The 12,053-nt window shown below is 35.8% G+C and overlaps 1 protein-coding gene across 1 annotated transcript in view; it reads left to right on the forward strand.

Annotated features, from left to right (window-relative positions):
- The window catches only part of SMURF2 (SMAD specific E3 ubiquitin protein ligase 2), a 121,837-nt gene that overhangs the window by 94,501 nt on the left and 15,283 nt on the right, over nucleotides 1–12,053 (forward strand). The window contains exons 9-12 of the mRNA XM_059150232.1: nucleotides 2,069–2,153; nucleotides 6,546–6,704; nucleotides 8,386–8,581; nucleotides 9,964–10,067. Of these exons, the coding sequence (XP_059006215.1) occupies nucleotides 2,069–2,153; nucleotides 6,546–6,704; nucleotides 8,386–8,581; nucleotides 9,964–10,067 (544 nt within the window). The remainder of the gene's footprint in view (nucleotides 1–2,068; nucleotides 2,154–6,545; nucleotides 6,705–8,385; nucleotides 8,582–9,963; nucleotides 10,068–12,053) is intronic.

Below are 12,053 nucleotides of genomic sequence, written 5' to 3' on the forward strand. Positions count from 1 at the left end.
AAGAGCATGTGTAACAATGTGAGGTTTCTTGCAAATGGGCACTTTGTAAAGGTAAGGTTACCACCTTGTTACAGATAACAGTAATCTGAAGTCAGACCTGCGATGCAATTTTCTAGACCTACATATTTAGAAATGCCATCAGAAATACGCTTTGAAGTTATTTATATCTTCGTATTGTCTATAATTTTGGATTATCTGCATGATTTGGGTTATTGTTGTAAGTGATTTAGTCACTTTTATGTTTGTGTAAAATTATTATAATCTTATATAATTTTATAGATTGTAGAATTTCATGTAGAAGAGGACTTGAGTCTTCTAGTTGGTACAGAACTTTCTAAATCACAACCTGTGAATACTCCTGTAGATACTATTAACTCAGCTGTCTTCTTTCTTGCTAAAAGTTGGCCAAAATAATTACAGCCTTACCCTCCCAGCAGCCTGTAGATAAACGATATCTGGGCTTATGGTGACACCTAATGACCAACACTGGGAATCGCCTGATCTAACCTGAGTTTTGTTTTTCCTCTACAGTATGTTTTAAACTGTTCTGCAAATGCATGATTCTAGCTTTATTTTTTTAAAATATGTTTTAACTCTTTAATTTAAAAAAAAAAAAAAAGAAACCAATTTGTCCATTAACTGTGCTGTGCTGCACAGGTTAACCTGAGTAGCACAGTGATGAGAGCATGGCCTTTGGAGAAAGACCTGGGTTTATATCCTGGCTTTGCTGCACATTAGATGTGTGACATTGGGCACAGTATTTAATTTCTCTGAGCCTCAGTTGTATCTTCCATAAAATGGGGAAATTAGTGATGATTCTAAGTGATGGTTTCATGTGAAGTGGCTGACAGTTTCCAGCACAGAAAGCACTTAGTAAACTTTGCCTGTTACTGTTAATGTTCAGACCTTAGAAGGAAGTATTTTCTGTCATTTCTCTTTAATTGAGGTTATAAGGCAAGCAGTTCGGAGTGGGGGTGGTTATATTTTACAATATTACGTGTGATTTGGATTAAAAAGAAATTTTGTACAACCAAAACCTAGGAGTAAAATGGGTACCAGGGCTGAAAGTATCTCAGCTTTCATCTGTCACCAATTTTAAACATTTTCGTGTTTATGATTTTAAGAAGCTTAAAGTTTAAATTGACTTTATTATAGGTGTATAAACAAATTTATATTAATACATATTAGCAATAGTTGTTTTACATGTTGGAATTTTTCATTATATTTTGTTTAAAGATAAGTGGTTCTATTGCTTAAAAACACAATTAAGACTAAAAACCACTGTTAAAGAACTTTTTCCCACAGATTCCTTCCCTTTTGTCCTGGTTTCCTTACTCTCTTCCCAGGGCCTTGGAGTTAATTTTGCCTTTTACTTTTTCTCCCCAGAATGCATGCTTGTTCTCTGGTCTTCTTTCTAACTTGCTTATTTTTGCATCTTTGTCTGTTTTTGACTATAGAGTGTCTCCCCCCTTAAAATGGCATTTTCCGTCTGTTTTTCCTTCGTTTGAGTTTAAATGGTAGTCTTGAGGAAACACCTCTCTCAAGAAAAAACCTTAAGTTTTGTTAATAAAATTAGGTGTAATAAACAAGCATTACCAGCCTGCAAACCCTTTGAAAGTTTTTGCAAGTCCTTGGAGAATCCCCAACAGTTGGCTAGCCTCTTCCTCTGAGCTTCCTTTTATTCCCCCTCAGGCTCCACTTTAAGGCAAACAAGAGATCATTTCTTCTTGTTTGTTTTGTTGAAATATTGGTACCATGACAGTCTTGTTTTCTCTTTTCCATAGCAACATGTTTAGTATTTAAGCCACATCGTAAGTGTTGTTGGCTTTCAGATAGGTGGCCTCTTGCCCTCATCACCATTTATAAGATTGTTTCCAGGAGAAAATGTATTGAGTTGAAAAAGAATGATTTATAAAACATTTTCTGGTAATACAGTAGATTGGTAATTTGGAGAATTTCACTATTGATGTAATATCCTAGTGTCTGTAGTGATGTAGTATCCTAGTGTCTGTCTTTGATTTGAACATTCTGAATATGTTTTTATTATTAGTGTTTCTTAATTTTACAGAACAGAGGACAACACAACAAGGTCAGGTGTATTTCTTACATACTCAGACTGGTGTGAGCACATGGCATGATCCAAGAGTGCCGAGGTGAGAACATATCTAAATACTCTTCATACCACTGGATACCTGTTTGACTTAGGATTTCTTTGATTGTTTAATCTTCAGCTTAACATGGTTTATGTAAAAGTTAGGTTCTTTGTGACAGTCATTTCAGTTGACATTTAGTAGAAAGGCCTTCCTGTTTCTCTGCAGTGTCTCCCCAGTGTCCTGCCCCGAACCAGCCCCCAGCCCTTTTCTCCTCTCACCTTTAAGAAAAAAAATAAGGGTGAAAACACGAGTCCTTTAGGAATTTGAAAATTGACCCAGAGAAGAGCATAAAAAACATTGCAAAATATACATTCCCCTCCCCAACTTTTTTTTAAGGATAATAAATAGATATTTTAATTTTTGGCTAGGCTTTAAAAAAAAAGATTTATTTATTTTAACCTAATGTGAGAGAATTCATTGTTTTTTTGGTATTTTTATGTATTCCTTAATAAAGTTTCATTTTAATATACAAAGAAATGACCTAATTAAAATACATTTATTTATTTAGCCACTTTTTTTTTGTATCAGGTAGTACTGTCATGTGATTTTTCTCTTATTCCATTAATATGATGTTACATTAATCAGTTTTCAAATACTGAATCAGTCTTGCAGCCTTGGAATAAACGTCACTTGATTGTGGTTTCTTAAGAGTTAAAAGAATTAAAATTCTTTTCTTTTCTTTAAAAGATTTTATTTATTTATTTGACAGACAGAGATCACAAGTAGGCAGAGAGAGGAAGGGAAGCAGGCTCCCTGCTGAGTGGAGAGCCCAGTGTGTGGGGCTCGATCCCAGGACCCTAGGATCATGACCTGAGCTGAAGGCAGAGGCTTTAACCCACTGAGCCACCCAGGCACCCCTAAATTTCTTTTAAATACCAGTACTTGTACCTTATCTATCTGTTTATTTATTTATTTATTTTTAAATATTTTTATTTATTTATTTGACAGAGAAAGACACAGTGAGAGGGAACACAAGCAGGGGGAGAGGGAGAGAGAGAAATAGGCTTCCTGCGAAGCAGGAAACCTGACATGGGCTCCATCCCAGGTCCCTAGGGCAATGACCCAAGCCAATGCCTTTACTAACCCAAATGTCAGCTGTCTTTTAACTTGAAGAAGATGGAATGACACATAAATCGATTTAATTATTTAACAGGATTTTTGATGCATTTTAATATCAAATAAGTTTTTCAAACACTGTTTAGCTCTTTTGAGTTATTGAACAGAGCAAATCGTCAGGTTCATTTGAAGCTACAGAAAAGGGTGAGCTCTAAATTCTTAATCTTAACTTGGTAAACTGGATGTAAACCTTTGTAAGACGAGGATATTTTATATTCTAAATGCACCATTCTTCTCAAAAAAAAAAAAAAAAAGACCAGGGAGGGTGAAGAGATCTTCTTCTGCCTCAAGCTTATACTCAGAGCTCTACTTGTCAAGAGTCTTGCATTTGAATCAAAACCAGATGTGACTAGCTGATCTCTGATTGCTTTGATACTCTATTTACAGTTGACCCTTGAACAATGCAGGGTTTGGGGCACCGACCACCCGCACAGTCGATTATCTGTGTACCTTTTGACTCCCCCAAAACTTTGCTAAGAGCCCACTGTTGACCATAAGCCCTACCGATAACATAAACGGTTGATTAGCACATACGTTGTATATTTATCACATATGTGCTCTCACAGTAAACTAAGCTACAGAAAAAAGGTTAAAGAAATCCTTAGGAATGGTAAGCACATTTATAGTTAAGTACTGTTCTGTAAAAAATCTGCTTATAAGTGGACCTATGCACTTTAAGCTTGGATTATTCAAGGGCCAACTGATATTTATAAATGAAGCTATTCTAATGTAAATATGTAAATATTTTACTCTGTGATACAGCTTAATTAAAATTTTTTGAGGGTGGCAGCCAAGGAACGTGTGGATCATTCATTATTGTACCAGGGTTGCCATTTCTTGATAATGTAAACTGTTTAAAAAGCAGTGGGGAGGAAATTTTTTGTTTATTAATAAGCTTACTGAAAAATAACTTTTAGAAACAAGAATTTGTTATGTAAATTAGGAAAAGAAGTGTTTTGGATTCTGTTAATCAAATTGTAGGTCAATAATGACCTTTTCTGTAAAATAATTTAAAACCATTGGCAGGAAATAGAAAATGATTTCCTTTTTTTTTTAAAAAAAAAACAAGTGATTTCTCACCAATATTGAGAAAGTTGATCTTGAGTTATCTGTTGGAAGAATAGTATCTAAACTGGCATCAGAAGTTGAAATTGGGAGGGATTTTGGCATCACCATTGGCTATTCCCAAGGAAACATGTCAGGTTTTCATTCATGAGTAAAGGGTTTCTATAAAGGTTTAGGACTATTTTATGTTGAGTATTGAATAATGACTTTAATTTTAAAGTCTGGATTATTTTCCTTTAGTCTCTGTTTTCCGAAGTGTTCTTGTAAAAATGTGTATTGTATCTTTTGTTTTGGAGGATCCTTTAAGTAAAGGTGCCTTTGTATGGAGGCTCTTCTGACAAAGCAGACCGTGAATATTTAGATTATATTAAGATAGCATTACTGTTCAAAGACATTTATAAAATAGACACTTTACTTTTATAAGATGTCCAGTAAACTTAGAATTATCTGTGAACTCCCATTTTGCCATCTTTTGTATTTCTCTTTGAAACCGTGATTAATACCTTGTTCTTCATTACATTCCGTCCTATGTAGTCTTGTGGTACAGATCTGTATTTTTATGGCTGTATAACATTCCATTTTTCTTTAATCATTTCCTAATGGGACATGAAAGCATTCCAGTTTTCCACTCTTTTAACCCATATGATTATAGATTTAAAACATTCTAAATAAAATGATATAAAACAAAATTCTGCATTATATCAAAAGAATTATTCATTCTTTGATTTCAGTAATCACTTTTCCTTTCAGAAAGCTCCATTTAAAAAGATCCATCTGTTCATTGTTATAATAATATCTCATTGATAGTTTGTAATTTTTTTAACATTGCATATCATAGTGGTTCTGTTTGATCTCTGACTGTATTTAGGGATCTAATTCTGTGGCTTATTGTTTCCACTAACTCTCAGTCATGACTTTTCTTTCTGGAGTGTGTGGTGATCTTTGAGAGTTTGTCTGATCTTAATTGGTTGGAGTTCTGTAGACCCAAAGTGGGAATTCAGGAAGTATTCCTGGAATCATTTCATCTCCCCATTGAGTTCTCAGCTTAGTGGGGGAAGTTCCAGATTTCCTTTTCCAAATTTGCAGCTGGCCTGGGGCTGCATTTCCCCATTAACAACTACTCTGTTAGCCCTGCCCCTCTGCCTGCCTACCTGCCACAAGCTCCGGCTTCAGCTGTAGCTATGGTGGTTTGGTTTTATTTTTGTTTTTAATTTGAAGAGGCTTCTTGGAAATTTTCTTTCACCTCTTCTGAGACTAGCAGTGTATTTTCTAAGCTTTAGTTGTTCTGGAGCATCGAGTCTCTTGGGGCACCTAAAGGCAGAAGTCAAATCATTGTTCCAGTAATCTGTGGGTGCTTAGATGTGTCCATCATTAAGCTTCACCATGACCAAGAAGAAGTTATTTCTGGAAAATCTTTTTCTAGTTTAACTTTTAAAAAACATGAGATTAATCATTACAGTTATCTGTTACAGTTTAAGTTTACATTAGACATGCTTTTATTTTATTCATTAAGGTCCTGTAAATCTTTGTCAGTGTTTTAAGAATGTGTAATACATTAACAATGGTCTTTGATCTGTTAAAAGTCTTTTTGCTTATTTTATTGCAGCAGTAAGCTTGATAGCATTCTTCCTTAGGTGTCTTAAAAAGGTTCTTCATTCACTAGCTTTATAGCTTTCAAAATTCAAAGTGGAGCAATTTTCCTTTAAAATATATTCTGTGAATATTTTCAGGCTCTCTAAATTCAGTAACATTCCCGGTGTTGCTTTGTTGGAGAGTTTAAGATTATTATGGAGTGAACATTTATTTATACAAATCTTATGGTGTAGTAATGAATGTAATAATTGAAGGGAAATTTTTTTCTTTCCTTATGTCACTGACATTTGTAAAACTATTTTGTCAGACAAGTATTGAAGCACAGTTTATGTTGGCAAATGTTGTGATTGCTTTTATATTAATTTAAAATCTGTATTACATGAAAGCCCAGGAATGAACTTACTAAAAATGTGGACTGTGTGATAAGTTCCTGAGCCATTTATGAATTGGGTTTTGAATATGCAAGTTTGTTAAACCATTGGGAATTAAAGATTCTAGCTGGACATCTCAAGTTTCTGAAACAATATATTTTCTCAGACTTCATGGAATTGTTTTGTGTCATTTACACTTGCCTGGCCCAGCAATGAGGTATTTTTTATTTTATATTTGTTTTTGCAGGGATCTTAGCAACATCAATTGTGAAGAGCTTGGTCCATTGCCTCCTGGATGGGAGATCCGTAATACTGCAACAGGCAGAGTTTATTTCGTTGACCATAACAACAGAACAACACAGTTTACAGATCCTCGGCTCTCAGCTAACTTGCATTTAGTTTTAAAGTAAGTTTTTGAAACAATACATGTTAAATTGCAAGCCTGAATAAGAAAAGACGGAAGATGCTTTTTATAATGTGATAGAATGTCTGTTCTCTTTAATTATAAATAACTTCTGTTGGATGAAATTTTATATAAGAGTATGACATGTTTTATTTGATACATGAGTAGTTTAATCCCACTGTGCTTAAGTAGGAACCTGTCCTGGAGTGTTAAGGAAAGGGTATGTACCAAAGGTACATCATGCACACTTGAAGAGACAGGATGCTTTCCCGGGTAGATGCTTTTTAGCTTTTCCTGTGAGTGCATCAGAAATAGCTCCAGGATAGCTGAACCCATCCCGGAGGGATTTTTTTTTCTCTCTTAATTACCTTTATTGAAGTGTAAGTGACCTATAATAAACTTCACATTTTAAAGTGTACAATTTAAGTTTTGACATATTATACACCTGTGAAACCATCACCAAAGTGTAGATAGTGAACATATCCATCATCCTCCCAAATTTCCTTGTGCTTCTTTGTTAAGTCCTCCTCCTGTCAGGCTTCACCTGTATTAGTTTCCTAGGGCTGCCGTAACAAAGTGGCACATACAGGTGGTTTAAAACACAGAAATTCATCGAAGGGGCACCGGGGTGGCTCAGTTATTAAGCGACTGCCTTTGGCTCAGGTCCTGAGTCCAGGATCCTGGCGTTGAGCCCCGTGTGTCGGGCTCCCTGCTCAGCGGGAAGCCTGCTTCTCCCTCTCCCACTCCCCCTGCTTGTGTTCCTTCTCTTGCTGTCTCTCTCTCTGTCAAATAGATAAAATCTAAAACTCAAAATCAAAATGATTCCGTTTTCTGCATGGCATCAGTAGTGAATTACTGGGTTTTTTACTTCCTGATAGTTTATTGGAATTAAGTAGTTCATTATATCATCAGGTTCTTTTAAAAAAATTCTTAGGTGTAACCTACAATATTTTTGCTGGAAGAATAAAAATATTTGTAGGCAATGTGCCCTTTTAAAGTATTATATTTCTGCTGTGCTTGGGAGATTACTATCATGTATTTTGTGGCAAACCATGTGTGTACACGTGTAGAAGTCACTTTAGCACAACAATGGGAATGTATTTAATGCCACTGACTATATTAGAAAAAGGTTAAAATGGTAAATTTTATGTGTTGTATATTTTATCACAATAAAAAGAAAAGTAGTCATTTTCTAAGGCATGTAGACATGTTTGTAGTGTGTTCATTTCTCTGTGCCAGTAGCTTCCACGTGACCTTCCACATTCTTGTGGTCTAGACGTAGCGCAGAGAGGAAAAGGGGCTCCTGCCAAACCACTGGCTCAAGCTCTTTCTTCCAGAGAGACAGACTCTAGATAACGGGCACAGGGATTTTGGCGTATGCCTGAGTTTTAAAATGCGTGATGGTCAGCTATGCAGAAGAAAATGGAGAATGGTATTTAAGAAATTTATTTTCAGCAGCTGTATAAAGCTGAATGAAAACTCTGTTGTTCAATTTTATAATTTCATGTGGATTCTGAGAAATAAACTTTGGAGGTAGTTTATCGTCATCAAAAATGTCAAGCCATGAATATCACAAGTCCTGAAAATTATGTAGGTAGACTTACTTTCTAGTATGATGCTCTTTTTAAAATGTATAATTGCAATCTCTTTTATTTAAAATAGCAGCATTTCTGTTTACTTTTAGTCGGCAGAACCAGTTGAAAGACCAGCAGCAGCAGCAGGTGGTATCGTTATGCCCCGATGATGCGGAGTGTCTGACAGTCCCACGGTACAAGCGAGACCTGGTTCAGAAACTAAAAATTTTGCGGCAGGAACTTTCCCAACAACAGCCTCAAGCTGGTCATTGCCGCATTGAGGTTTCCAGGGAAGAGATTTTTGAGGTAAATTTACAAGCCTTAAAATAGAGAAAAATTAAATTTCAGTGTTTGCTATTTTCTAAGAATACTTTCTGAAATTCCTATCTCGAATGGGAGAGTTTTAATTAAGTTCTTTCTTAATTGTGGGGAATAAAGGCAATAATATCAGAGGCTTAATCTAGAAGGTAAACATTTAAATGGGATCAAGAGTGTGAAATATTCCAGTTGCATCAGCTTGGTCTCTGCATTGCAAATACTTATTTGTTAATGAATTTTTATGTATAGATATATATCTAATTATACTTTAAAAAAAAAGATTATTTATTTACTTATTTGACAGAGATCACAAGTAGGCAGAGAGGCAGACAGAGAGAGAGTGGGAAGCAGACTCACCACAGCGCAGAGAGCCTGATGTGCGCCTCAATCCCAGGACCCTGGGATCATGACCTGAGCAGAAGGCAGAGGCTTTAACCCACTGAGCCACCTAGGCGCCCCTACTTTTTTTCTTTTTTTTTAAAGTAAACTTTATACCCGGAGTGGGGCTTGACCTCACAACCCCAAAATCAAGGTACACATGCTCCATTGCCAGCCAGGTGCCCCGGCCCTGTTACTGAGTTTTAAAAGGCCACAAATATTATCCATCCCTTAGTTTCTAATTCTTCCAAAGGATGAGTGACTCTAAAGTCCAAAAGCCATTTTGTTTAATTCTTTTTGAACTACTTCCTTAATTTATTGAAGATCTTCCTTCCTCGTATATTTTTATTTTTGGACTTTATAGCCCTGCTATCACTTTCAAAGTTCTTCTGTAATAAGTGGTAGAGGTCCAAGGCAGGGTTTTCCCACTCATTGGAAGATTCATGGGTTTGATGTTTGGGGATTTGATAACCTTTTTCCTAAAGGATCAACTTTTCTTCTCTCAGGACAGTTCTAACCTTGTTTGTAAGTCAGTTTTATATTTTAAAATAATATGAAGATGCTGGTTTAATGACAATCAAATAAATGATTACTTATATTCTTTAGAACTTTCTTTTTCTCATCTTTCTGTTGGTGCCTGTGACCTAGAATTAGGTCAACCAACTTTTAAAAATTTGGTACTTTTATCAAATTCATAATGTGAGTTGTGTAGTCATTGCTGTGGTTCATAGAACTTAAATATGGAGTTTTGTACTTAGGTTGTTAATATAGCATTTATCAAATGAATTAATTTCAGTAGTATTTAACTATATCCATCTTGCTCTTATAAGTTCCATGAAGTTTCAAACACTTCGAGTTTATCCATTGATTTGATTGTTGAACAAATTTAATCTTATTTCAATAAATGTATGTTTTGTAGGTAAAATGCAAGGGAGAGTTTAAATAACAAGTTTAAAGCACCTAGTAACAATAGTGTGTTAATTTTTTTTCAGGAATCCTATCGGCAGGTCATGAAAATGAGACCCAAAGATCTGTGGAAGCGATTAATGATAAAATTTCGTGGAGAAGAAGGCCTTGACTATGGAGGGGTTGCCAGGTAAAGACTTGCTCATGAGTAAAGGACGTATGGTTTATAAGTTTAAGATACTTCCTCTGGTGAATCTTCTCACTGATATTTACTTTCTAGCGTAACATTCCCTAATTTTTGCAATACAGTGGATTTCCTAATAGATGTGTTCGTGATGAGGCTGGAGCAGGACTGCCACCACAGAGTAACTGAGAGCTCCCTGTGGATTAGCCAGCCCAGCGAGACTGCCTCTGAAAACTAGCTGCACCCCTACGTGGGCAGTGGTGGGCCCCACGGGCCCCGCATGCTCTCCATCTCTCTCCTTCAGTATGTGTTATTCCCTCTGCTTTACATTGTTAGGAACGGTCTGGAGATTTTAATGACATATATTCTAAACTCGGTGCTGTTTTCCTTTGCTCCCGTTGCCATGCTTTTTAACCTTGTTAAAGTAGCGTCTGTGTGTACATGTAAGTAGGGAAGCGCGGGTGTACATAGGTGTGTATTTCAAGTAGTCTTTTAAAATGTTTCAGTATAGAAGCTGTAATGTTTATGCTACTTTCAAATGTACATTTTTTTATACTTTATGTAGATGTAGCAGAAACAGTATAGCTTGTGTACTGAAATGTCCTAAGGACCATCATAATAATTCTGCTATCCCTCATCTAAATCAGCCTAAATTAAATTTGTGTTTCCACTAAGTCGCATTACTGGTTGTCACCTATAGGCTTATTTTTATCCTGTGGCCTTTTTACCAATAAATGGATAATTTCTTTAGTTTCAAATCTTAGAATTCATCACGTGTACATCATACTTAGGGCTTGAGAGTTTCTGTGGAATTCTTAGAATTTGCTCATAACTAGATTTGAATGCTTCTTGGGAAGACCTGTTAATTACCTGTTGATGGAATCTAAATGCTGTAATTATATGTATAGTCAAGAAACTAGTCAGTTTTTTGTTATTTATTTCTTAACCTCGCTATTGTCAGGGTTTGGGCAGACTAAATGCTATGTGGCAATGAAATGCTTTTTCTGCTCTTTATTGCATAGTGAAACGCCAGAGTAGCTGGGTCTGCTTAGATGTGTATTCAAAGTACTTGGTAAAACAAAACAAATATTTCGATTTTCTTTAAAATAATGCATAAGAAAGCATAGAAGACATGTCAGGTGAACTTGTTAAGTGTGTTGGCACATTGTTTATGTGGAAACCTTCCTAAAAAATCTCAAGTTTTTCTAGTATTACATAAATGGTAGTGATTTGATTTAGACTAAATCACTTACAGAACTTTGAAACATTTTTAACTACTTGTCAGTAGTGTTTCACTGCATTTCCTAAAAACATCATTCAATCTTTTTTTTTAAGGTTTTATTTGTTTATTGGAAAGAGAGACAGTGAACAAGAGCATGAGCGGGGGTGGGGCAGAGGGAGAAGCAGGGAGCTCGATGTGATGCCAGGGCTCGATCCCAGGATGCTGGGATCATGACCTGAGCCGAAGGCAGATGCTTAACCAATTGAGCCACCCAGGGGCCCCTCAGTCTGTTTAATCCATAATATTGGAACATACATAGGTATCTTTCCTAGTGAAAGAATGACAAGAATTGAGACTATAACTACATCTCTTTAAGTCCTAGACTTAAAGATAAGTAATAAGTTACCTTTCATACTTTGAAAAACAAAGAATTTGTTCAGTTTCCAGTGATAGTACTACTTATTATGTGGTTTTTAAAACACTGATGTACTCTTGAAACCAATTACTCTGAACCCTACCCCCAAATGCAGGCTTGCTCTTGTGTTCCTACCTATACCGAATGCCTTGCTGTTCCTGATCACTTCATACTCGATTATGATGTATTTTAAGGTTTACACAAAAGATGATGAAATGGGATAATTTCCTTACTAAACAACGTCAACGACAAAACAGAACCTTGTCCAAAAGTGAGAGTAAATCACTGCTATACTGTTGATCAGTATAAACCAGTATAAATGGGCCATGATAGGAATGGACCAGAATAGTATAGA

This window comes from Mustela lutreola, chromosome 15 (assembly GCF_030435805.1).
Source record: "Mustela lutreola isolate mMusLut2 chromosome 15, mMusLut2.pri, whole genome shotgun sequence".
NCBI classification, from domain to species: domain Eukaryota; kingdom Metazoa; phylum Chordata; class Mammalia; order Carnivora; family Mustelidae; genus Mustela; species Mustela lutreola.